Genomic DNA, 27,455 nt, shown 5'->3' with positions numbered 1-27,455 from the left:
CAGGGGCCATCTCCAGAGGATACAAGGGTGCGCTCCCTCCACCTGGAGAAAGACAGGTGCCATCTCCAGAGGATACAAGGGGGCGCTCCCTCCACCTGGAGAAAGACAGGGGCCATCTCCAGAGGATATAAGGAGGCGCTCCCTCCACCTGGAGAAAGTCAGGGGCCATCTCCAGAGGATACAAGGGGGCGATCCCTCCACCTGGAGAAAGACAGGGGCCATCTCCAGAGGATACAAGGGTGCGCTCCCTCCACCTGGAGAAAGACAGGGGCCATCTCCAGAGGATACAAGGGGGCGATCCCTCCACCTGGAGAAAGACAGGGGCCATCTCCAGAGGATACAAGGGGGCGCTCCCTCCACCTGGAGAAAGACAGGGGCCATCTCCAGAGGATACAAGGGGGCGCTCCCTCCACCTGGAGAAAGTCAGGGGCCATCTCCAGAGGATACAAGGGGGCGCTCCCTCCACCTGGAGAAAGACAGGGGCCATCTCCAGAGGATACAAGGGGGCGATCCCTCCACCTGGAGAAAGACAGGTGCCATCTCCAGAGGATACAAGGGGGCGCTCCCTCCACCTGGAGAAAGTCAGGGGCCATCTCCAGAGGATACAAGGGGGCACTCCCTCCACCTGGAGAAAGACAGGGGCCATCTCCAGAGGATACAAGGGGGCGATCCCTCCACCTGGAGAAAGACAGGGGCCATCTCCAGAGGATACAAGGGGGGATCCCTCCACCTGGAGAAAGACAGGGGCCATCTCCAGAGGATACAAGGGGGGATCCCTCCACCTGGAGAAAGACAGGGGCCATCTCCAGAGGATACAAGGGGGCGCTCCCTCCACCTGGAGAAAGACAGGTGCCATCTCCAGAGGATACAAGGGGGCGCTCCCTCCACCTGGAGAAAGACAGGGGCCATCTCCAGAGGATACAAGGGGGCGATCCCTCCACCTGGAGAAAGACAGGGGCCATCTCCAGAGGATACAAGGGTGCGCTCCCTCCACCTGGAGAAAGTCAGGGGCCATCTCCAGAGGATACAAGGGGGCGCTCCCTCCACCTGGAGAAAGACAGGGGCCATCTCCAGAGGATACAAGGGGGCGATCCCTCCACCTGGAGAAAGACAGGGGCCATCTCCAGAGGATACAAGGGTGCGCTCCCTCCACCTGGAGAAAGTCAGGGGCCATCTCCAGAGGATACAAGGGGGCGCTCCCTCCACCTGGAGAAAGACAGGTGCCATCTCCAGAGGATACAAGGGGGCGCTCCCTCCACCTGGAGAAAGACAGGTGCCATCTCCAGAGGATACAAGGGGGCGATCCCTCCACCTGGAGAAAGACAGGTGCCATCTCCAGAGGATACAAGGGGGCGCTCCCTCCACCTGGAGAAAGACCGGTGCCATCTCCTGAGGATACAAGGGTGCGCTCCCTCCACCTGGAGAAAGTCAGGGGCCATCTCCAGAGGATACAAGGGGGCGCACCCTCCACCTGGAGAAAGACAGGTGCCATCTCCAGAGGTTACAAGGGGGCGCTCCCTCCACCTGGAGAAAGACAGGGGCCATCTCCAGAGGATACAAGGGGGGATCCCTCCACCTGGAGAAAGACAGGTGCCATCTCCAGAGGATACAAGGGGGGATCCCTCCACCTGGAGAAAGACAGGGGCCATCTCCAGAGGATACAAGGAGGCGCTCCCTCCACCTGGAGAAAGACAGGTGCCATCTCCAGAGGATACAAGGGGGCGCTCCCTCCACCTGGAGAAAGACAGGGGCCATCTCCAGAGGATACAAGGGTGCGCTCCCTCCACCTGGAGAAAGACAGGTGCCATCTCCAGAGGATACAAGGGGGCGCTCCCTCCACCTGGAGAAAGACCGGTGCCATCTCCTGAGGATACAAGGGTGCGCTCCCTCCACCTGGAGAAAGACAGGGGCCATCTCCAGAGGATACAAGGGGGCGCTCCCTCCACCTGGAGAAAGACAGGGGCCATCTCCAGAGGATACAAGGAGGCGCTCCCTCCACCTGGAGAAAGTCAGGGGCCATCTCCAGAGGATACAAGGGGGCGATCCCTCCACCTGGAGAAAGACAGGGGCCATCTCCAGAGGATACAAGGGGGCGCTCCCTCCACCTGGAGAAAGTCAGGGGCCATCTCCAGAGGATACAAGGGGGCGCTCCCTCCACCTGGAGAAAGACAGGTGCCATCTCCAGAGGATACAAGGGGGGATCCCTCCACCTGGAGAAAGACAGGTGCCATCTCCAGAGGATACAAGGGTGCGCTCCCTCCACCTGGAGAAAGACCGGTGCCATCTCCAGAGGATACAAGGAGGCGCTCCCTCCACCTGGAGAAAGACAGGTGCCATCTCCAGAGGATACAAGGGGGGGATCCCTCCACCTGGAGAAAGACAGGTGCCATCTCCAGAGGATACAAGGGTGCGCTCCCTCCACCTGGAGAAAGACCGGTGCCATCTCCAGAGGATACAAGGAGGCGCTCCCTCCACCTGGAGAAAGTCAGGGGCCATCTCCAGAGGATACAAGGGGGCGCTCCCTCCACCTGGAGAAAGACAGGGGCAATCTCCAGAGGTTACAAGGGGGCGCTCCCTCCACCTGGAGAAAGACAGGGGCCATCTCCAGAGGATACAAGGGGGCGCTCCCTCCACCTGGAGAAAGACAGGGGCCATCTCCAGAGGATACAAGGGTGCGCTCCCTCCACCTGGAGAAAGACAGGGGCCATCTCCAGAGGATACAAGGGGGCGCTCCCTCCACCTGGAAAAAGTCAGGGGCCATCTCCAGAGGATACAAGGGGGCGCTCCCTCCACCTGGAGAAAGACAGGTGCCATCTCCAGAGGATACAAGGGGGCGCTCCCTCCACCTGGAGAAAGACAGGGGCCATCTCCAGAGGATACAAGGGGGCGCTCCCTCCACCTGGAGAAAGTCAGGGGCCATCTCCAGAGGATACAAGGGGGCGCTCCCTCCACCTGGAGAAAGACAGGTGCCATCTCCAGAGGATACAAGGGGGGATCCCTCCACCTGGAGAAAGACAGGTGCCATCTCCAGAGGATACAAGGGTGCGCTCCCTCCACCTGGAGAAAGACCGGTGCCATCTCCAGAGGATACAAGGAGGCGCTCCCTCCACCTGGAGAAAGACAGGGGCCATCTCCAGAGGATACAAGGGGGCGCTCCCTCCACCTGGAGAAAGACAGGGGCCATCTCCAGAGGATACAAGGGGGGGATCCCTCCACCTGGAGAAAGACAGGTGCCATCTCCAGAGGATACAAGGGTGCGCTCCCTCCACCTGGAGAAAGACCGGTGCCATCTCCAGAGGATACAAGGAGGCGCTCCCTCCACCTGGAGAAAGTCAGGTGCCATCTCCAGAGGATACAAGGGGGCGCTCCCTCCACCTGGAGAAAGACAGGGGCCATCTCCAGAGGATACAAGGGGGCGATCCCTCCACCTGGAGAAAGACAGGGGCCATCTCCAGAGGATACAAGGGGGCTCTCCCTCCACCTGGAGAAAGACAGGTGCCATCTCCAGAGGATACAAGGGGGCGCTCCCTCCACCTGGAGAAAGACAGGGGCAATCTCCAGAGGTTACAAGGGGGCGCTCCCTCCACCTGGAGAAAGACAGGGGCCATCTCCAGAGGATACAAGGGGGCGCTCCCTCCACCTGGAGAAAGACAGGGGCCATCTCCAGAGGATACAAGGGTGCGCTCCCTCCACCTGGAGAAAGACAGGGGCCATCTCCAGAGGATACAAGGGGGCGCTCCCTCCACCTGGAAAAAGTCAGGGGCCATCTCCAGAGGATACAAGGGGGCGCTCCCTCCACCTGGAGAAAGACAGGTGCCATCTCCAGAGGATACAAGGGGGCGCTCCCTCCACCTGGAGAAAGACAGGGGCCATCTCCAGAGGATACAAGGGGGCGCTCCCTCCACCTGGAGAAAGACAGGGGCCATCTCCAGAGGATACAAGGGGGCGCTCCCTCCACCTGGAGAAAGACAGGGGCCATCTCCAGAGGATACAAGGGGGGATCCCTCCACCTGGAGAAAGTCAGGGGCCATCTCCAGAGGTTACAAGGGGGCGCTCCCTCCACCTGGAGAAAGACAGGTGCCATCTCCAGAGGATACAAGGGGGCGCTCCCTCCACCTGGAGAAAGACAAGGGCCATCTCCAGAGGATACAAGGGGGCGCTCCCTCCACCTGGAGAAAGACAGGTGCCATCTCCAGAGGATACAAGGGGGGATCCCTCCACCTGGAGAAAGTCAGGGGCCATCTCCAGAGGATACAAGGGGGCGCTCCCTCCACCTGGAGAAAGTCAGGGGCCATCTCCAGAGGATACAAGGGTGCGCTCCCTCCACCTGGAGAAAGACAGGGGCCATCTCCAGAGGATACAAGGGTGCGCTCCCTCCACCTGGAGAAAGACAGGGGCCATCTCCAGAGGATACAAGGGGGCGCTCCCTCCACCTGGAGAAAGACAGGTGCCATCTCCAGAGGATACAAGGGGGCGCTCCCTCCACCTGGAGAAAGACAAGGGCCATCTCCAGAGGATACAAGGGGGCGCTCCCTCCACCTGGAGAAAGACAGGTGCCATCTCCAGAGGATACAAGGGGGGATCCCTCCACCTGGAGAAAGTCAGGGGCCATCTCCAGAGGATACAAGGGGGCGCTCCCTCCACCTGGAGAAAGTCAGGGGCAATCTCCAGAGGTTACAAGGGGGCGCTCCCTCCACCTGGAGAAAGTCAGGGGCCATCTCCAGAGGATACAAGGGTGCGCTCCCTCCACCTGGAGAAAGACAGGGGCCATCTCCAGAGGATACAAGGGGGCGCTCCCTCCACCTGGAGAAAGACAGGGGCCATCTCCAGAGGATACAAGGGGGCGCTCCCTCCACCTGGAGAAAGACAGGTGCCATCTCCAGAGGATACAAGGGGGCGCTCCCTCCACCTGGAGAAAGACAGGTGCCATCTCCAGAGGATACAAGGGGGCGCTCCCTCCACCTGGAGAAAGACAGGTGCCATCTCCAGAGGATACAAGGGGGGGATCCCTCCACCTGGAGAAAGACAGGTGCCATCTCCAGAGGATACAAGGGTGCGCTCCCTCCACCTGGAGAAAGACCGGTGCCATCTCCAGAGGATACAAGGAGGCGCTCCCTCCACCTGGAGAAAGTCAGGGGCCATCTCCAGAGGATACAAGGGGGCGCTCCCTCCACCTGGAGAAAGACAGGTGCCATCTCCAGAGGATACAAGGGGGCGCTCCCTCCACCTGGAGAAAGACAAGGGCCATCTCCAGAGGATACAAGGGGGCGCTCCCTCCACCTGGAGAAAGACAGGTGCCATCTCCAGAGGATACAAGGGGGCGCTCCCTCCACCTGGAGAAAGACAGGGGCAATCTCCAGAGGTTACAAGGGGGCGCTCCCTCCACCTGGAGAAAGACAGGTGCCATCTCCAGAGGATACAAGGGGGCGCTCCCTCCACCTGGAGAAAGACAGGTGCCATCTCCAGAGGATACAAGGGGGCGCTCCCTCCACCTGGAGAAAGACAGGGGCAATCTCCAGAGGTTACAAGGGGGCGCTCCCTCCACCTGGAGAAAGACAGGTGCCATCTCCAGAGGATACAAGGGGGGATCCCTCCACCTGGAGAAAGACAAGGGCCATCTCCAGAGGATACAAGGGGGCGCTCCCTCCACCTGGAGAAAGACAGGGGCCATCTCCAGAGGATACAAGGGGGCGATCCCTCCACCTGGAGAAAGACAGGTGCCATCTCCAGAGGATACAAGGGGGCGCTCCCTCCACCTGGAGAAAGACAGGGGCAATCTCCAGAGGTTACAAGGGGGCGCTCCCTCCACCTGGAGAAAGACAGGTGCCATCTCCAGAGGATACAAGGGGGGATCCCTCCACCTGGAGAAAGACAAGGGCCATCTCCAGAGGATACAAGGGGGCGCTCCCTCCACCTGGAGAAAGACAGGGGCAATCTCCAGAGGTTACAAGGGGGCGCTCCCTCCACCTGGAGAAAGACAGGGGCCATCTCCAGAGGATACAAGGGGGCGCTCCCTCCACCTGGAGAAAGACAGGGGCCATCTCCAGAGGATACAAGGGGGGATCCCTCCACCTGGAGAAAGACAGGGGCCATCTCCAGAGGATACAAGGGGGGGATCCCTCCACCTGGAGAAAGACAGGGGCCATCTCCAGAGGATACAAGGGTGCGCTCCCTCCACCTGGAGAAAGACAGGGGCGATCTCCAGAGGATACAAGGGGGCGCTCCCTCCACCTGGAGAAAGACAGGGGCCATCTCCAGAGGATACAAGGGTGCGCTCCCTCCACCTGGAGAAAGACAGGGGCCATCTCCAGAGGATACAAGGGGGAATCCCTCCACCTGGAGAAAGACAGGTGCCATCTCCAGAGGATACAAGGGGGCGCTCCCTCCACCTGGAGAAAGACAGGTGCCATCTCCAGAGGATACAAGGGGGCGCTCCCTCCACCTGGAGAAAGACAGGTGCCATCTCCAGAGGATACAAGGGGGCGATCCCTCCACCTGGAGAAAGACAGGGGCCATCTCCAGAGGATACAAGGAGGCCCTCCCTCCACCTGGAGAAAGTCAGGGGCCATCTCCAGAGGATACAAGGGGGCGATCCCTCCACCTGGAGAAAGACAGGGGCCATCTCCAGAGGATACAAGGGGGCGCTCCCTCCACCTGGAGAAAGACAGGGGCAATCTCCAGAGGATACAAGGGTGCGCTCCCTCCACCTGGAGAAAGTCAGGGGCCATCTCCAGAGGATACAAGGGGGCGCTCCCTCCACCTGGAGAAAGACAGGGGCCATCTCCAGAGGATACAAGGGGGCGATCCCTCCACCTGGAGAAAGACAGGGGCCATCTCCAGAGGATACAAGGGGGCGCTCCCTCCACCTGGAGAAAGACAGGGGCCATCTCCAGAGGATACAAGGGGGCGATCCCTCCACCTGGAGAAAGACAGGGGCCATCTCCAGAGGATACAAGGAGGCCCTCCCTCCACCTGGAGAAAGACAGGGGCCATCTCCAGAGGATACAAGGGGGCGCTCCCTCCACCTGGAGAAAGACAGGGGCCATCTCCAGAGGATACAAGGGGGGATCCCTCCACCTGGAGAAAGACAGGGGCCATCTCCAGAGGATACAAGGGGGCGCTCCCTCCACCTGGAGAAAGACAGGGGCCATCTCCAGAGGATACAAGGGGGGATCCCTCCACCTGGAGAAAGACAGGGGCCATCTCCAGAGGATACAAGGGGGCGCTCCCTCCACCTGGAGAAAGACCGGTGCCATCTCCAGAGGATACAAGGGGGCGCTCCCTCCACCTGGAGAAAGACAGGGGCCATCTCCAGAGGATACAAGGGGGCGATCCCTCCACCTGGAGAAAGACAGGGGCCATCCCCAGAGGATACAAGGGGGCGATCCCTCCACCTGGAGAAAGACAGGGGCCATCCCCAGAGGATACAAGGTGGCGCTCCCTCCACCTGGAGAAAGACAGGGGCCATCTCCAGAGGAAACAAGGGGGCGCTCCCTCCACCTGGAGAAAGACAGGTGCCATCTCCAGAGGATACAAGGGTGCGCTCCCTCCACCTGGAGATAGACAGGTGCCATCTCCAGAGGATACAAGGGGGCGATCCCTCCACCTGGAGAAAGACAGGGGCCATCCCCAGAGGATACAAGGGGGCGATCCCTCCACCTGGAGATAGACAGGTGCCATCTCCAGAGGATACAAGGGGGGATCCCTCCACCTGGAGAAAGACAGGGGCCATCTCCAGAGGATACAAGGGGGCGCTCCCTCCACCTGGAGAAAGACAGGTGCCATCTCCAGAGGATACAAGGGTGCGCTCCCTCCACCTGGAGATAGACAGGTGCCATCTCCAGAGGATACAAGGGGGCGCTCCCTCCACCTGGAGAAAGACAGGTGCCATCTCCAGAGGATACAAGGGGGCGCTCCCTCCACCTGGAGAAAGACAGGTGCCATCTCCAGAGGATACAAGGGGGCGCTCCCTCCACCTGGAGAAAGACAGGTGCCATCTCCAGAGGATACAAGGGGGGATCCCTACCACCTGGAGAAAGTCAGGGGCCATCTCCAGAGGATACAAGGGGGCACTCCCTCCACCTGGAGAAAGACAGGGGCCATCTCCAGAGGATACAAGGGGGCGATCCCTCCACCTGGAGAAAGACAGGGGCCATCTCCAGAGGATACAAGGGGGCGCTCCCTCCACCTGGAGAAAGTCAGGGGCCATCTCCAGAGGATACAAGGGGGCGCTCCCTCCACCTGGAGAAAGACAGGGGCCATCTCCAGAGGATACAAGGGGGCGCTCCCTCCACCTGGAGAAAGTCAGCGGCCATCTCCAGAGGATACAAGGGGGCGATCCCTCCACCTGGAGAAAGACAGGGGCCATCTCCAGAGGATACAAGGGGGCGCTCCCTCCACCTGGAGAAAGACAGGGGCCATCTCCAGAGGATACAAGGGGGCGATTCCTCCACCTGGAGAAAGTCAGGGGCCATCTCCAGAGGATACAAGGGGGCGATCCCTCCACCTGGAGAAAGACAGGTGCCATCTCCAGAGGATACAAGGGGGCGCTCCCTCCACCTGGAGAAAGACAGGGGCCATCTCCAGAGGATACAAGGGGGCGCTCCCTCCACCTGGAGAAAGACAGGGGCCATCTCCAGAGGATACAAGGGGGCGATCCCTCCACCTGGAGAAAGACAGGGGCCATCTCCAGAGGATACAAGGGGGCGCTCCCTCCACCTGGAGAAAGACAGGGGCCATCTCCAGAGGATACAAGGGGGCGCTCCCTCCACCTGGAGAAAGACAGGGGCCATCTCCAGAGGATACAAGGGGGCGCTCCCTCCACCTGGAGAAAGACAGGTGCCATCTCCAGAGGATACAAGGGGGCGCTCCCTCCACCTGGAGAAAGACAGGGGCCATCTCCAGAGGATACAAGGGGGCGATCCCTCCACCTGGAGAAAGACAGGGGCCATCTCCAGAGGATACAAGGGTGCGCTCCCTCCACCTGGAGAAAGTCAGGGGCCATCTCCAGAGGATACAAGGGGGCGCTCCCTCCACCTGGAGAAAGACAGGTGCCATCTCCAGAGGATACAAGGGGGCGCTCCCTCCACCTGGAGAAAGACCGGTGCCATCTCCTGAGGATACAAGGGTGCGCTCCCTCCACCTGGAGAAAGACAGGGGCCATCTCCAGAGGATACAAGGGTGCGCTCCCTCCACCTGGAGAAAGACAGGTGCCATCTCCAGAGGATACAAGGGGGCGCTCCCTCCACCTGGAGAAAGACAGGGGCCATCTCCAGAGGATACAAGGGGGGATTCCTCCACCTGGAGAAAGACAACGGCCATCTCCAGAGGATACAATGGGGCGCTCCCTCAACCTGGAGAAAGACAGGTGCCATCTCCAGAGGATACAAGGGGGCGATCCCTCCACCTGGAGAAAGACAGGGGCCATCTCCAGAGGATACAAGGGGGCGCTCCCTCCACCTGGAGAAAGACAGGGGCCATCTCCAGAGGATACAAGGGGGCGCTCCCTCCACCTGGAGAAAGACAGGGGCCATCTCCAGAGGATACAAGGGGGGATTCCTCCACCTGGAGAAAGACAACGGCCATCTCCAGAGGATACAATGGGGCGCTCCCTCAACCTGGAGAAAGACAGGTGCCATCTCCAGAGGATACAAGGGGGCGCTCCCTCCACCTGGAGAAAGACAGGGGCCATCTCCAGAGGATACAAGGGGGCGCTCCCTCCACCTGGAGAAAGACAGGTGCCATCTCCAGAGGATACAAGGGGGCGCTCCCTCCACCTGGAGAAAGACAGGGGCCATCTCCAGAGGATACAAGGGGGCGCTCCCTCCACCTGGAGAAAGACAGGGGCCATCTCCAGAGGATACAAGGGGGGATCCCTCCACCTGGAGAAAGACAGGGGCCATCTCCAGAGGATACAAGGAGGCGCTCCCTCCACCTGGAGAAAGACAGGGGCCATCTCCAGAGGATACAAGGAGGCGCTCCCTCCACCTGGAGAAAGACAACGGCCATCTCCAGAGGATACAAGGGGGCGCTCCCTCCACCTGGAGAAAGACAGGTGCCATCTCCAGAGGATACAAGGGGGGATCCCTCCACCTGGAGAAAGACAGGTGCCATCTCCAGAGGATACAAGGGGGGATCCCTCCACCTGGAGAAAGACAGGGGCCATCTCCAGAGGATACAAGGGGGGATCCCTCCACCAGGAGAAAGTCAGGGGCCATCTCCAGAGGATACAAGGGGGGATCCCTCCACCTGGAGAAAGACAGGGGCCATCTAAAGAGGATACAAGGGGGCGATCCCTCCACCTGGAGAAAGACAGGTGCTATCTCCAGAGGATACAAGGGTGCGCTCCCTCCACCTGGAGAAAGTCAGGGGCCATCTCCAGAGGATACAAGGGGGCGCTCCCTCCACCTGGAGAAAGACAAGGGCAATCTCCAGAGGATACAAGGGGGGATCCCTCCACCTGGAGAAAGACAGGTGCTATCTCCAGAGGATACAAGGGTGCGCTCCCTCCACCTGGAGAAAGACAAGGGCCATCTCCAGAGGATACAAGGGGGCGCTCCCTCCACCTGGAGAAAGACAGGGGCCATCTCCAGAGGATACAAGGGGGCGCTCCCTCCACCTGGAGAAAGACAGGTGCCATCTCCAGAGGATACAAGGGGGCGCTCCCTCCACCAGGAGAAAGACAGGTGCCATCTCCAGAGGATACAAGGGGGCGATCCCTCCACCTGGAGAAAGACAGGTGCCATCTCCAGAGGATACAAGGGTGCGCTCCCTCCACCTGGAGAAAGTCAGGGGCCATCTCCAGAGGATACAAGGGGGCGCTCCCTCCACCTGGAGAAAGACAACGGCCATCTCCAGAGGATACAATGGGGCGCTCCCTCCACCTGGAGAAAGTCAGGGGCCATCTCCAGAGGATACAAGGGGGGATCCCTCCACCTGGAGAAAGACAGGTGCCATCTCCAGAGGATACAAGGGGGGATCCCTCCACCTGGAGAAAGACAGGTGCCATCTCCAGAGGATACAAGGGTGCGCTCCCTCCACCTGGAGAAAGACAAGGGCCATCTCCAGAGGATACAAGGGTGGATCCCTCCACCTGGAGAAAGACAGGTGCCATCTCCAGAGGATACAAGGGTGCGCTCCCTCCACCTGGAGAAAGACAAGGGCCATCTCCAGAGGATACAAGGGGGCGCTCCCTCCACCTGGAGAAAGACAGGGGCCATCTCCAGAGGATACAAGGGGGCGCTCCCTCCACCTGGAGAAAGACAGGTGCCATCTCCAGAGGATACAAGGGGGCGATCCCTCCACCTGGAGAAAGACAGGGGCCATCTCCAGAGGATACAAGGGGGCGCTCCCTCCACCTGGAGAAAGACCGGTGCCATCTCCAGAGGATACAAGGGGGCGATCCCTCCACCTGGAGAAAGACAAGGGCCATCTCCAGAGGATACAAGGGTGCGCTCCCTCCACCTGGAGAAAGACAGGTGCCATCTCCAGAGGATACAAGGGGGGATCCCTCCACCTGGAGAAAGACAGGTGCCATCTCCAGAGGATACAAGGGGGGATCCCTCCACCTGGAGAAAGACAGGGGCCATCTCCAGAGGATACAAGGGGGGATCCCTCCACCAGGAGAAAGTCAGGGGCCATCTCCAGAGGATACAAGGGGGGATCCCTCCACCTGGAGAAAGACAGGGGCCATCTAAAGAGGATACAAGGGGGGATCCCTCCACCTGGAGAAAGACAGGGGCCATCTCCAGAGGATACAAGGGGGCGCTCCCTCCACCTGGAGAAAGACAGGTGCCATCTCCAGAGGATACAAGGGGGGATCCCTCCACCTGGAGAAAGACAGGTGCCATCTCCAGAGGATACAAGGGGGCGCTCCCTCCACCTGGAGAAAGACAGGGGCCATCTCCAGAGGATACAAGGGGGCGCTCCCTCCACCTGGAGAAAGACAGGTGCCATCTCCAGAGGATACAAGGGGGCGCTCCCTCCACCTGGAGAAAGACAGGTGCCATCTCCAGAGGATACAAGGGGGCGCTCCCTCCACCTGGAGAAAGACAGGGGCCATCTCCAGAGGATACAAGGGGGCGCTCCCTCCACCTGGAGAAAGACCGGTGCCATCTTCAGAGGATACAAGGGGGCGCTCCCTCCACCTGGAGAAAGACCGGTGCCATCTCCAGAGGATACAAGGGGGCGCTCCCTCCACCTGGAGAAAGACCGGTGCCATCTTCAGAGGATACAAGGGGGCGCTCCCTCCACCTGGAGAAAGACAGGGGCCATCTCCAGAGGATACAAGGGGGCGCTCCCTCCACCTGGAGAAAGACAGGTGCCATCTCCAGAGGATACAAGGGGGCGCTCCCTCCACCTGGAGAAAGACAGGGGCCATCTCCAGAGGATACAAGGGGGGATCCCTCCACCTGGAGAAAGACAGGTGCCATCTCCAGAGGATACAAGGGGGCGATCCCTCCACCTGGAGAAAGACAAGGGCCATCTCCAGAGGATACAAGGGGGAATCCCTCCACCTGGAGAAAGACAGGGGCCATATCCAGAGGATACAAGGGGGCGCTCCCTCCACCTGGAGAAAGACAGGTGCCATCTCCAGAGGATACAAGGGGGCGCTCCCTCCACCTGGAGAAAGACAAGGGCCATCTCCAGAGGATACAAGGGGGAATCCCTCCACCTGGAGAAAGACAGGGGCCATATCCAGAGGATACAAGGGGGCGATCCCTCCACCTGGAGAAAGACAGGGGCCATCTCCAGAGGATACAAGGGTGCGCTCCCTCCACCTGGAGAAAGACAGGGGCCATCTCCAGAGGATACAAGGGGGCGATCCCTCCACCTGGAGAAAGACAGGTGCCATCTCCAGAGGATACAAGGGGGCGCTCCCTCCACCTGGAGAAAGACAGGTGCCATCTCCAGAGGATACAAGGGGGCGCTCCCTCCACCTGGAGAAAGACAGGTGCCATCTCCAGAGGATACAAGGGGGCGCTCCCTCCACCTGGAGAAAGACAGGGGCCATCTCCAGAGGATACAAGGGGGGATCCCTCCACCTGGAGAAAGACAGGTGCCATCTCCAGAGGATACAAGGGGGCGATCCCTCCACCTGGAGAAAGACAAGGGCCATCTCCAGAGGATACAAGGGGGAATCCCTCCACCTGGAGAAAGACAGGGGCCATATCCAGAGGATACAAGGGGGCGCTCCCTCCACCTGGAGAAAGACAGGTGCCATCTCCAGAGGATACAAGGGGGCGCTCCCTCCACCTGGAGAAAGACAGGGGCCATCTCCAGAGGATACAAGGGGGCGCTCCCTCCACCTGGAGAAAGACAGGTGCCATCTCCAGAGGATACAAGGGGGCGCTCCCTCCACCTGGAGAAAGACAGGGGCCATCTCCAGAGGATACAAGGGGGGATCCCTCCACCTGGAGAAAGACAGGTGCCATCTCCAGAGGATACAAGGGGGCGATCCCTCCACCTGGAGAAAGACAAGGGCCATCTCCAGAGGATACAAGGGGGAATCCCTCCACCTGGAGAAAGACAGGGGCCATATCCAGAGGATACAAGGGGGCGCTCCCTCCACCTGGAGAAAGACAGGTGCCATCTCCAGAGGATACAAGGGGGCGCTCCCTCCACCTGGAGAAAGACAGGGGCCATCTCCAGAGGATACAAGGGGGGATCCCTCCACCTGGAGAAAGACAGGTGCCATCTCCAGAGGATACAAGGGGGCGATCCCTCCACCTGGAGAAAGACAAGGGCCATCTCCAGAGGATACAAGGGGGAATCCCTCCACCTGGAGAAAGACAGGGGCCATATCCAGAGGATACAAGGGGGCGCTCCCTCCACCTGGAGAAAGACAGGTGCCATCTCCAGAGTATACAAGGGGGCGCTCCCTCCACCTGGAGAAAGACAGGTGCCATCTCCAGAGGATACAAGGGGGCGCTCCCTCCACCTGGAGAAAGACAGGGGCCATATCCAGAGGATACAAGGGGGCGCTCCCTCCACCTGGAGAAAGACAGGGGCCATCTCCAGAGGATACAAGGGGGCGCTCCCTCCACCTGGAGAAAGACAGGTGCCATCTCCAGAGGATACAAGGGGGCACTCCCTCCACCTGGAGAAAGACAAGGGCCATCTCCAGAGGATACAAGGGGGGATCCCTCCACCTGGAGAAAGACAGGGGCCATCTCCAGAGGATACAAGGGGGCGCTCCCTCCACCTGGAGAAAGACCGGTGCCATCTTCAGAGGATACAAGGGGGCGCTCCCTCCACCTGGAGAAAGACCGGTGCCATCTCCAGAGGATACAAGGGGGCGCTCCCTCCACCTGGAGAAAGACCGGTGCCATCTTCAGAGGATACAAGGGGGCGCTCCCTCCACCTGGAGAAAGACAGGGGCCATCTCCAGAGGATACAAGGGGGCGCTCCCTCCACCTGGAGAAAGACAGGTGCCATCTCCAGAGGATACAAGGGGGCGCTCCCTCCACCTGGAGAAAGACCGGTGCCATCTCCAGAGGATACAAGGGGGCGCTCCCTCCACCTGGAGAAAGTCAGGGGCAATCTCCAGAGGATACAAGGGGGCGCTCCCTCCACCTGGAGAAAGACAGGGGCCATCTCCAGAGGATACAAGGGTGCGATCCCTCCACCTGGAGAAAGTCAGGGGCCATCTCCAGAGGATACAAGGGGGCGCTCCCTCCACCTGGAGAAAGACAGGTGCCATCTCCAGAGGATACAAGGGGGCGATCCCTCCACCTGGAGAAAGACAGGTGCCATCTCCAGAGGATACAAGGGGGCGCTCCCTCCACCTGGAGAAACACAGGGGCCATCTCCAGAGGATACAAGGGGGCGCTCCCTCCACCTGGAGAAAGACAGGGGCCATCTCTACAGGAGACAAGGGGGCGCTCCCTCCACCTGGAGAAAGACAGGGGCCATCTCTACAGGAGACAAGGGTTCTCTACCATGAGAAACATCAACCTGTGGAACAGATGATCTCAGAAGAAGTCACAGCAGGAACCATTGATGGTTTCATAAAGGCTGAGATGCTTTTTTAGAAGAATATAATGATGTAAATGTGAAATGTTCTTTTCTGATTATTTGGTCCAGTGGATCCACCAGTCGTAACAGTTAACGTTGTGTTCTGTGGCCGGATGATGCTTTGTGGGCTGACATGGGCCCCTTCCCTTGGTCTCGTCCCTTGGCCCTTTCCCTTGGTCTCGTCCCTTGGCCCCTTCCCTTCGTCTCGTCCCTTGGCCCCTTTCCCTTCGTCTCGTCCATTGGCCCCTTTCCCTTCGTCTCATCCCTTGGCCCCTTCCCTTCGTCTCGTCCCTGCACTCGGCTGAACATGTATTTTTATTAATTCAACACAATTAACTCTGTGACCTCATGTAATCAGCTGAAAACCAGATCTGCACGACCCCCACACCAATCACTCACCGCCCTGCTCTGGGGGGTAACCGCCCTGTCCGTATGGAGGGTGCTGATACGGCTGCCCTGGATATGGGGCTCCTGGATAGGGCCCCTGGTTGTAAGCCGGTGGGTAGGGGGGCTGCCCCATAGGTGGGTGATTGGGGTATGGAACAGCATTAGGGTACGGGACCTCTGTAGGATAGGGGGCAGTAGTGGGATAGGGGGCAGTAGTAGGATAGGGGGCAGTATTGGGGTACGGTGGTTGTCCGTATCCTGGCGCTGGAACAGTATTTTGTCCAACTGGATAAGGGGGATTAGAGTAGGGGTCCCCCGTCACCAGAAAACTCTTCTCATGCGACATATCAGCACCTGAAAAAAAGAAAAAGAACTTTACTGCCCCGTCATGGCTTCCCGTAAAAAGTGATGCCCATACATCACTGCCCCCCACACATCAGCATCACTGCCCATCCCCCATAACTATACCACAACCACCCCATAATACGGTGGTGTCTTGTGTGGAACTCCCACCCTTCATAAGACCCCGCTATATACCAGTAACATCCCCCCACACCTCATAAGACCACTCCTCCATAGTGACCGGCCTCCCCATCCTCCATAGTGACCGGCCTCCCCATCCTCCTCCTCCATAGTGACCGGCCTCCCCATCCTCCTCCTCCATAGTGACCGGCCTCCCCATTCTCCTCCTCTATAGTGACCGGCCTCCCCATCCTCCACCTCTATAGTGACCGGCCTCCCCATCCTCCTCCTCTATAGTGACCGGCCTCCCCATCCTCCTCCTCTATAGTGACCGGCCTCCCCATCCTCCTCCTCTATAGTGACTGGCCTCCTCATCCTCCTCCTCCATAGTGACCGGCCTCCTCATCCTCCTCCTCCATAGTAACCGCTCTCCCCATCCTCCTCCTCCATAGTGACCGCTCTCCCCATCCTCCTCCTCCTCCATAGTGACCGGCCTCCCCATCCTTCTCCTCTATAGTGACCGGCCTCCCCATCCTCCTCCTCTATAGTGACCGGTCTCCCCATCCTCCTCCTCTATAGTGACCGGCCTCCCCATCCTCCTCCTCCTCCATAGTGACCGCTCTCCCCATCCTCCTCCTCCATAGTGACCGCTCTCCCCATCCTCCTCCTCCTCCATAGTGACCGGCCTCCCCATCCTCCTCCTCCTCCATAGTGACGGCTCTCCCCATCCTCCATAGTGACCGCTCTCCCCATCCTCCTCCTCCTCCATAGTGACCGGCCTCCCCATCCTCCTCCTCCTCCATAGTGACCGCTCTCCCCATCCTCCTCCATAGTGACCGCTCTCCCCATCCTCCTCCATAGTGACCGCTCTCCCCATCCTCCTCCATAGTGACCGCTCTCCCCATCATCCTCCTCCTCCATAGTGACCGGCCTCCCCATCCTCCTCCTCTATAGTGACCGGTCTCCCCATCCTCCTCCTCTATAGTGACCGGCCTCCCCATCCTCCTCCTCCTCCATAGTGACCGCTCTCCCCATCCTCCTCCTCCATAGTGACCGCTCTCCCCATCCTCCTCCTCCTCCATAGTGACCGGCCTCCCCATCCTCCTCCTCCTCCATAGTGACCGCTCTCCCCATCCTCCTCCTCCATAGTGACCGCTCTCCCCATCCTCCTCCTCCATAGTGACCGGCTCTCCCCATCCTCCTCCTCTATAGTGACCGGTCTCCCCATCCTCCTCCTCTATAGTGACCGGCCTCCCCATCCTCCTCCTCCTCCATAGTGACCGCTCTCCCCATCCTCCTCCTCCATAGTGACCGCTCTCCCCATCCTCCTCCTCCTCCATAGTGACCGGCCTCCCCATCCTCCTCCTCCTCCATAGTGACCGCTCTCCCCATCCTCCTCCTCCATAGTGACCGCTCTCCCCATCCTCCTCCTCCATAGTGACCGCTCTCCCCATCCTCCTCCTCCTCCATAGTGACCGGCCTCCCCATCCTCCTCCTCCTCCATAGTGACGGCTCTCCCCATCCTCCTCCATAGTGACGGCTCTCCCCATCCTCCTCCTCCATAGTGACCGCTCTCCCCATCCTCCTCCTCCTCCATAGTGACCGGCCTCCCCATCCTCCTCCTCCATAGTGACCGGCCTCCCCATCCTCCTCCTCCATAGTGACCGGCCTCCCCATCCTCCTCCTCCATAGTGACCGCTCTCCCCATCCTCCTCCTCCATAGTGACCGCTCTCCCCATCCTCCTCCTCCTCCATAGTGACCGGCCTCCCCATCCTCCTCCTCCATAGTGACCGGCCTCCCCATCCTCCTCCTCCATAGTGACCGGCCTCCCCATCTTCCTCCTCTATAGTGACCGGTCTCCCCATCCTCCTCCTCTATAGTGACCGGCCTCCCCATCCTCCTCCTCTATAGTGACCGGCCTCCCCATCCTCCTCCTCTATAGTGACCGGTCTCCCCATCCTCCTCCTCTATAGTGACTGGCCTCCTCCTCCTCCATAGTGACCGGCCTCCCCATCCTCCTCCTCCTCCATAGTGACCGGCCTCCCCATCCTCCTCCATAGTGACCGGCCTCCCCATCCTCCTTCTCTATAGTGACTGGCCTCCTCATCCTCCTCCATAGTGACCGGCCTCCCCATCCTTCTCCTCTATAGTGACCGGCCTCCCCATCTTCCTCCTCTATAGTGACCGGTCTCCCCATCCTCCTCCTCTATAGTGACCGGCCTCCCCATCCTCCTCCTCTATAGTGACCGGCCTCCCCATCCTCCTCCTCTATAGTGACCGGCCTCCCCATCCTCCTCCTCTATAGTGACCGGTCTCCCCATCCTCCTCCTCTATAGTGACTGGCCTCCTCCTCCTCCATAGTGACCGGCCTCCCCATCCTCCTCCTCCTCCATAGTGACCGGCCTCCCCATCCTCCTCCATAGTGACCGGCCTCCCCATCCTCCTTCTCTATAGTGACTGGCCTCCTCATCCTCCTCCATAGTGACCGGCCTCCCCATCCTCCTCCTCCTCCATAGTGACCGCTCTCCCCATCCTCCTCCTCCATAGTGACCGCTCTCCCCATCCTCCTCCTCCATAGTGACCGGCTCTCCCCATCCTCCTCCTCCATAGTGATGGCTCTCCCCATCCTCCTCCTCCATTGTGACCGGCCTCCCCATCCTCATCCTCCTCCATAGTGACCGGCCTCCCCATCCTCCTCCTCCATAGTGACCGGCCTCCCCATCCTCCTCCTCCTCCTCCATAGTGACCGCTCTCCCCATCCTCCTCCTCCATAGTGACCGCTCTCCCCATCCTCCATAGTGACCGGCCTCCCCATCCTCCATAGTGACCGGCCTCCCCATCCTCCTCCTCCTCCATAGTGACCGGCCTCCCCATCCTCATCCTCCTCCATAGTGACCGGCCTCCCCATCCTCCTCCTCCATAGTGACCGGCCTCCCCATCCTCCTCCATAGTGACCGCTCTCCCCATCCTCCTCCTCCATAGTGACCGCTCTCCCCATCCTCCTCCTCCATAGTGACCGCTCTCCCCATCCTCCTCCTCCTCCATAGTGACCGGCCTCCCCATCCTCCTCCATAGTGACCGCTCTCCCCATCCTCCTCCTCCTCAATAGTGACCGGCCTCCCCATCCTCCTCCATAGTGACCGCTCTCCCCATCCTCCTCCTCCATAGTGACCGGCCTCCCCATCCTCCTCCTCCATAGTGACCGGCTCTCCCCATCCTCCTCCTCCATAGTGACCGCTCTCCCCATCCTCCTCCTCCATAGTGACCGCTCTCCCCATCCTCCTCCTCCTCCATAGTGACCGGCCTCCCCATCCTCCTCCTCCATAGTGACCGGCCTCCCCATCCTCCTCCATAGTGACCGCTCTCCCCATCCTCCTCCTCCATAGTGACCGCTCTCCCCATCCTCCTCCTCCTCCATAGTGACCGGCCTCCCCATCCTCCTCCATAGTGACCGCTCTCCCCATCCTCCTCCTCCATAGTGACCGGCCTCCCCATCCTCCTCCATAGTGACCGCTCTCCCCATCCTCCTCCTCCTCCATAGTGACCGACCTCCCCATCCTCCTCCATAGTGACCGCTCTCCCCATCCTCCTCCTCCATAGTGACCGGCCTCCCCATCCTCCTCCTCCATAGTGACCGGCTCTCCCCATCCTCCTCCTCCATAGTGACCGCTCTCCCCATCCTCCTCCTCCATAGTGACCGCTCTCCCCATCCTCCTCCTCCTCCATAGTGACCGGCCTCCCCATCCTCCTCCTCCATAGTGACCGGCCTCCCCATCCTCCTCCTCCATAGTGACCGGCCTCCCCATCCTCATCCTCCTCCATAGTGACCGCTCTCCCCATCCTCCTCCTCCATAGTGACCGCTCTCCCCATCCTCCTCCTCCATAGTGACCGCTCTCCCCATCCTCCTCCATAGTGACCGCTCTCCCCATCCTCCTCCTCCATAGTGACCGCTCTCCCCATCCTCTTCCTCCATAGTGACCGCTCTCCCCATCTTCCTCCTCCATAGTGACCGGCCTCCCCATCCTCCTCCTCCATAGTGACCGGCCTCCCCATCCTCCTCCTCTATAGTGACTGGCCTCCTCCTCCTCCATAGTGACCGGCCTCCCCATCCTCCTCCTCCTCCATAGTGACCGGCCTACCCATCCTCCTCCATAGTGACCGGCCTCCCCATCCTCCTCCTCCTCCATAGTGACCGCTCTCCCCATCCTCCTCCTCCATAGTGACCGCTCTCCCCATCCTCCTCCTCCATAGTGACCGCTCTCCCCATCCTCCTCCTCCATAGTGATGGCTCTCCCCATCCTCCTCCTCCATAGTGACCGGCCTCCCCATCCTCCTCCTCCATTGTGACCGGCCTCCCCATCCTCATCCTCCTCCATAGTGACCGGCCTCCCCATCCTCCTCCTCCATAGTGACCGGCCTCCCCATCCTCCTCCTCCATAGTGACCGGCCTCCCCATCCTCCTCCTCCTCCTCCATAGTGACCGCTCTCCCCATCCTCCTCCTCCATAGTGACCGCTCTCCCCATCCTCCATAGTGACCGGCCTCCCCATCCTCCATAGTGACCGGCCTCCCCATCCTCCTCCTCCTCCATAGTGACCGGCCTCCCCATCCTCCTCCTCCTCCATAGTGACCGGCCTCCCCATCCTCATCCTCATCCTCCTCCATAGTGACCGGCCTCCCCATCCTCCTTCTCCATAGTGACCGGCCTCCCCATCCTCCTCCATAGTGACCGCTCTCCCCATCCTCCTCCTCCATAGTGACCGCTCTCCCCATCCTCCTCCTCCATAGTGACCGCTCTCCCCATCCTCCTCCTCCTCCATAGTGACCGACCTCCCCATCCTCCTCCATAGTGACCGCTCTCCCCATCCTCCTCCTCCATAGTGACCGGCCTCCCCATCCTCCTCCTCCATAGTGACCGGCTCTCCCCATCCTCCTCCTCCATAGTGACCGCTCTCCCCATCCTCCTCCTCCATAGTGACCGCTCTCCCCATCCTCCTCCTCCTCCATAGTGACCGGCCTCCCCATCCTCCTCCTCCATAGTGACCGGCCTCCCCATCCTCCTCCTCCATAGTGACCGGCCTCCCCATCCTCCTCCATAGTGACCGCTCTCCCCATCCTCCTCCTCCATAGTGACCGCTCTCCCCATCCTCCTCCTCCTCCATAGTGACCGGCCTCCCCATCCTCCTCCATAGTGACCGCTCTCCCCATCCTCCTCCTCCATAGTGACCGGCCTCCCCATCCTCCTCCATAGTGACCGGCCTCCCCATCCTCCTCCTCCATAGTGACCGGCCTCCCCATCCTCATCCTCCTCCATAGTGACCGCTCTCCCCATCCTCCTCCTCCATAGTGACCGCTCTCCCCATCCTCCTCCTCCATAGTGACCTCTCTCCCCATCCTCCTCCTCCATAGTGACCGCTCTCCCCATCCTCCTCCTCCATAGTGACCGCTCTCCCCATCCTCCTCCTCCATAGTGACCGCTCTCCCCATCTTCCTCCTCCATAGTGACCGGCCTCCCCATCCTCCTCCTCCATAGTGACCGGCCTCCCCATCCTCCTCCTCTATAGTGACTGGCCTCCTCCTCCTCCATAGTGACCGGCCTCCACATCCTCCTCCTCCTCCATAGTGACCGGCCTCCCCATCCTCCTCCATAGTGACCGGCCTCCCCATCCTCCTCCTCTATAGTGACTGGCCTCCTCCTCCTCCTCCATAGTGACCCCTCTCCCCATCCTCCTCCTCCATAGTGACCGCTCTCCCCATCCTCCATAGTGACCGGCCTCCCCATCCTCCATAGTGACCGGCCTCCCCATCCTCCTCCTCCTCCATAGTGACCGGCCTCCCCATCCTCCTCCTCCTCCATAGTGACCGGCCTCCCCATCCTCATCCTCCTCCATAGTGACCGGCCTCCCCATCCTCCTCCTCCATAGTGACCGCTCTCCCCATCCTCCTCCTCCATAGTGACCGCTCTCCCCATCCTCCTCCTCCTCCATAGTGACCGCTCTCCCCATCCTCCTCCTCCATAGTGACCGCTCTCCCCATCCTCCTCCTCCATAGTGACCGGCCTCCCCATCCTCCTCCTCCATAGTGACCGGCTCTCCCCATCCTCCTCCTCCATAGTGACCGCTCTCCCCATCCTCCTCCTCCATAGTGACCGCTCTCCCCATCCTCCTCCTCCTCCATAGTGACCGGCCTCCCCATCCTCCTCCTCCATAGTGACCGGCCTCCCCATCCTCCTCCATAGTGACCGCTCTCCCCATCCTCCTCCTCCATAGTGACCGGCCTCCCCATCCTCCTCCTCCATAGTGACCGGCCTCCCCATCCTCCTCCATAGTGACCGGCCTCCCCATCCTCCTCCTCTATAGTGACTGGCCTCCTCATCCTCCTCCATAGTGACCGGCCTCCCCATCCTCCTCCTCCTCCATAGTGACCGCTCTCCCCATCCTCCTCCTCCATAGTGACCGCTCTCCCCATCCTCCTCCTCCATAGTGACCGGCTCTCCCCATCCTCCTCCTCCATAGTGATGGCTCTCCCCATCCTCCTCCTCCATAGTGACCGGCCTCCCCATCCTCATCCTCCATTGTGACCGGCCTCCCCATCCTCATCCTCCTCCATAGTGACCGGCCTCCCCATCCTCCTCCTCCATAGTGACCGGCCTCCCCATCCTCCTCCTCCATAGTGACCGGCCTCCCCATCCTCCTCCTCCATAGTGACCGCTCTCCCCATCCTCCTCCTCCATAGTGACCGCTCTCCCCATCCTCCATAGTGACCGGCCTCCCCATCCTCCATAGTGACCGGCCTCCCCATCCTCCTCCTCCTCCATAGTGACCGGCCTCCCCATCCTCCTCCTCCTCCATAGTGACCGGCCTCCCCATCCTCATCCTCCTCCATAGTGACCGTCCTCCCCATCCTCCTCCTCCATAGTGACCGGCCTCCCCATCCTCCTACATAGTGACCACTCTCCCCATCCTCCTCCTCCATAGTGACCGCTCTCCCCATCCTCCTCCTCCATAGTGACCGCTCTCCCCATCCTCCTCCTCCATAGTGACCGCTCTCCCCATCCTCCTCCTCCTCCATAGTGACCGGCCTCCCCATCCTCCTCCATCTCCATAGTGACCGGCCTCCCCATCCTCCTCCTCCATAGTGACCGCTCTCCCCATCCTCCTCCTCCATAGTGACCGCTCTCCCCATCCTCCTCCTCCATAGTGACCGCTCTCCCCATCCTCCTCCATAGTGACCGCTCTCCCCATCCTCCTCCTCCATAGTGACCGCTCTCCCCATCCTCCTCCTCCATAGTGACCGCTCTCCCCATCTTCCTCCTCCATAGTGACCGGCCTCCCCATCCTCCTCCTCCATAGTGACCGGCCTCCCCATCCTCCTCCTCTATAGTGACTGGCCTCCTCCTCCTCCATAGTGACCGGCCTCCCCATCCTCCTCCATAGTGACCGGCCTCCCCATCCTCCTCCATAGTGACCGGCCTCCCCATCCTCCTCCTCTATAGTGACTGGCCTCCTCATCCTCCTCCATAGTGACCGGCCTCCCCATCCTCCTCCTCCTCCATAGTGACCGCTCTCCCCATCCTCCTCCTCCATAGTGACCGCTCTCCCCATCCTCCTCCTCCATAGTGACCGGCTCTCCCCATCCTCCTCCTCCATAGTGATGGCTCTCCCCATCCTCCTCCTCCATAGTGACCGGCCTCCCCATCCTCATCCTCCATTGTGACCGCTCTCCCCATCCTCCTCCTCCATAGTGACCGCTCTCCCCATCCTCCTCCTCCATAGTGACCGCTCTCCCCATCTTCCTCCTCCATAGTGACCGGCCTCCCCATCCTCCTCCTCCATAGTGACCGGCCTCCCCATCCTCCTCCTCTATAGTGACTGGCCTCCTCCTCCTCCATAGTGACCGGCCTCCCCATCCTCCTCCTCCTCCATAGTGACCGGCCTCCCCATCCTCCTCCATAGTGACCGGCCTCCCCATCCTCCTCCTCTATAGTGACTGGCCTCCTCATCCTCCTCCATAGTGACCGGCCTCCCCATCCTCCTCCTCCTCCATAGTGACCGCTCTCCCCATCCTCCTCCTCCATAGTGACCGCTCTCCCCATCCTCCTCCTCCATAGTGACCGGCTCTCCCCATCCTCCTCCTCCATAGTGATGGCTCTCCCCATCCTCCTCCTCCATAGTGACCGGCCTCCCCATCCTCATCCTCCATTGTGACCGGCCTCCCCATCCTCATCCTCCTCCATAGTGACCGGCCTCCCCATCCTCCTCCTCCATAGTGACCGGCCTCCCCATCCTCCTCCTCCATAGTGACCGCTCTCCCCATCCTCCTCCTCCATAGTGACCGCTCTCCCCATCCTCCATAGTGACCGGCCTCCCCATCCTCCATAGTGACCGGCCTCCCCATCCTCCTCCTCCTCCATAGTGACCGGCCTCCCCATCCTCCTCCTCCTCCATAGTGACCGGCCTCCCCATCCTCATCCTCCTCCATAGTGACCGGCCTCCCCATCCTCCTCCTCCATAGTGACCGGCCTCCCCATCCTCCTACATAGTGACCGCTCTCCCCATCCTCCTCCTCCATAGTGACCGCTCTCCCCATCCTCCTCCTCCATAGTGACCGCTCTCCCCATCCTCCTCCTCCATAGTGACCGCTCTCCCCATCCTCCTCCTCCATAGTGACCGCTCTCCCCATCCTCCTCCTCCTCCATAGTGACCGGCCTCCCCATCCTCCTCCATCTCCATAGTGACCGGCCTCCCCATCCTCCTCCTCCATAGTGACTGCTCTCCCCATCCTCCTCCTCCATAGTGACCGCTCTCCCCATCCTCCTCCATAGTGACCGCTCTCCCCATCCTCCTCCTCCATAGTGACCGCTCTCCCCATCCTCCTCCTCCATAGTGACCGCTCTCCCCATCTTCCTCCTCCATAGTGACCGGCCTCCCCATCCTCCTCCTCCATAGTGACCGGCCTCCCCATCCTCCTCCTCTATAGTGACTGGCCTCCTCCTCCTCCATAGTGACCGGCCTCCCCATCCTCCTCCTCCTCCATAGTGACCGGCCTCCCCATCCTCCTCCATAGTGACCGGCCTCCCCATCCTCCTCCTCTATAGTGACTGGCCTCCTCATCCTCCTCCATAGTGACCGACCTCCCCATCCTCCTCCTCCTCCATAGTGACCGCTCTCCCCATCCTCCTCCTCCATAGTGACCGCTCTCCCCATCCTCCTCCTCCATAGTGACCGGCTCTCCCCATCCTCCTCCTCCATAGTGATGGCTCTCCCCATCCTCCTCCTCCATAGTGACCGGCCTCCCCATCCTCATCCTCCATTGTGACCGGCCTCCCCATCCTCATCCTCCTCCATAGTGACCGGCCTCCCCATCCTCCTCCTCCATAGTGACCGGCCTCCCCATCCTCCTCCTCCATAGTGACCGCTCTCCCCATCCTCCTCCTCCATAGTGACCGCTCTCCCCATCCTCCATAGTGACCGGCCTCCCCATCCTCCATAGTGACCGGCCTCCCCATCCTCCTCCTCCTCCATAGTGACCGGCCTCCCCATCCTCCTCCTCCTCCATAGTGACCGGCCTCCCCATCCTCATCCTCCTCCATAGTGACCGGCCTCCCCATCCTCCTCCTCCATAGTGACCGGCCTCCCCATCCTCCTACATAGTGACCGCTCTCCCCATCCTCCTCCTCCATAGTGACCGCTCTCCCCATCCTCCTCCTCCATAGTGACCGCTCTCCCCATCCTCCTCCTCCATAGTGACCGCTCTCCCCATCCTCCTCCTCCATAGTGACCGCTCTCCCCATCCTCCTCCTCCTCCATAGTGACCGGCCTCCCCATCCTCCTCCATCTCCATAGTGACCGGCCTCCCCATCCTCCTCCATAGTGACCGCTCTCCCCATCCTCCTCCTCCATAGTGACCGGCCTCCCCATCCTCCTCCTCCATAGTGACCGGCTCTCCCCATCCTCCTCCTCCATAGTGACCGCTCTCCCCATCCTCCTCCTCCATAGTGACCGCTCTCCCCATCCTCCTCCTCCTCCATAGTGACCGGCCTCCCCATCCTCCTCCTCCTCCATAGTGACCGGCCTCCCCATCCTCCTCCTCCATAGTGACCGGCCTCCCCATCCTCCTCCATAGTGACCGGCCTCCCCATCCTCCTCCATAGTGACCGCTCTCCCCATCCTCCTCCTCCATAGTGACCGCTCTCCCCATCCTCCTCCTCCTCCATAGTGACCGCTCTCCCCATCCTCCTCCTCCATAGTGACCGCTCTCCCCATCTTCCTCCTCTATAGTGACCGCTCTCCCCATCCTCCTCCTCCTCCATAGTGACCGCTCTCCCCATCCTCCTCCTCCATAGTAACCGCTCTCCCCATCTTCCTCCTCTATAGTGACCGCTCTCCCCATCCTCCTCCTCCATAGTGATCGCTCTCCCCATCCTCCTCCTCCTCCATAGTGACCGCTCTCCCCATCCTCCTCCTCCTCCATAGTGACCGGCCTCCCCATCCTCCTCCTCCATAGTGACCGCTCTCCCCATCCTCCTCCTCCATAGTGACCGCTCTCCCCATCCTCCTCCTCCATAGTGACCGCTCTCCCCATCCTCCTCCTCCTCCATAGTGACCGCTCTCCCCATCCTCCTCCTCCATAGTGACCGCTCTCCCCATCTTCCTCCTCTATAGTGACCGCTCTCCCCATCCTCCTCCTCCATAGTGATCGCTCTCCCCATCCTCCTCCTCCTCCATAGTGACCGCTCTCCCCATCCTCCTCCTCCATAGTGACCGGCCTCCCCATCCTCCTCCTCCATAGTGACCGCTCTCCCCATCCTCCTCCTCCATAGTGACCGCTCTCCCCATCCTCCTCCTCCATAGTGACCGGCCTCCCCATCCTCCTCCTCCATAGTGACCGCTCTCCCCATCTTCCTCCTCCATAGTGACCGGCCTCCCCATCCTCCTCCTCCATAGTGACCGGCCTCCCCATCCTCCTCCTCCATAGTGACCGGCCTCCCCATCCTCCTCCTATGACGTCGCCGGTTCCCTCCGCCCTGACCGTTATATTCCCCGGTTACACTGCACAGGAGCCCGGGGCCGCACACAGGACACTGAGGTGACGGGGCCGCTGCCGCCCCTCTCCATGCACCGAGCTCTGCCCGCGGCACCGCTGCTGTGTGACCCGCGTCTTCCCAATCCCGTACTCACCGGAGCAGCGCAGACACCGGGAGCGAGGCCGCAGCTGAGAGCCGGATCAGTGACGTCACAACGCCGCGCCCCCTGCGTCATCCACAGGCGCCGCCTCCTGCCTCATTTTCAGACGTCCAGCCCCGCCCACACCAAAGCTGAAGAGAAAGCACCATGGCAACAAGCTGTCCATAACCACCAGGTGGTGCGCGACATCCTACTCCTGTACACACGTGACCCCACACCGTACACCACACGTGACCCCACACTGTACACCACACGTGACCCCTACACCGTACACCACACGTGACCCCCACACCGTACACCACACGTGACCCCCACACCGTACACCACACGTGACCCCCACACCGTACACCACACGTGACCCCCACACCCTGCACCACACGTGACCCCCACACCGTACACCACAC

The 27,455-nt window shown here is 60.7% G+C and overlaps 1 protein-coding gene across 2 annotated transcripts in view; it reads right to left on the bottom strand.

The window, feature by feature from the left end:
- The window catches only part of GRINA (glutamate ionotropic receptor NMDA type subunit associated protein 1), a 99,551-nt gene extending 72,378 nt beyond the window's left edge, over nt 1-27,173 (bottom strand). For both annotated transcript variants that reach the window (XR_013217118.1, XM_077271605.1), the window contains exons 1-2: nt 27,046-27,173; nt 15,415-15,756 (exon numbers count right to left, since the gene is read on the bottom strand). Coding sequence is in view for 1 of the 2 variants with exons in the window: in XM_077271605.1 (XP_077127720.1) it covers nt 15,415-15,748 (334 nt within the window). In the remaining variant the exon portion in view is untranslated. The remainder of the gene's footprint in view (nt 1-15,414; nt 15,757-27,045) is intronic.
- Between the last annotated feature and the right edge of the window lie 282 nt (nt 27,174-27,455).

The sequence above is a fragment of the Ranitomeya variabilis genome, chromosome 6 (genome assembly GCF_051348905.1).
Source record: "Ranitomeya variabilis isolate aRanVar5 chromosome 6, aRanVar5.hap1, whole genome shotgun sequence".
NCBI classification, from domain to species: domain Eukaryota; kingdom Metazoa; phylum Chordata; class Amphibia; order Anura; family Dendrobatidae; genus Ranitomeya; species Ranitomeya variabilis.
This window is presented reverse-complemented; position numbering and strand designations above follow the sequence as displayed.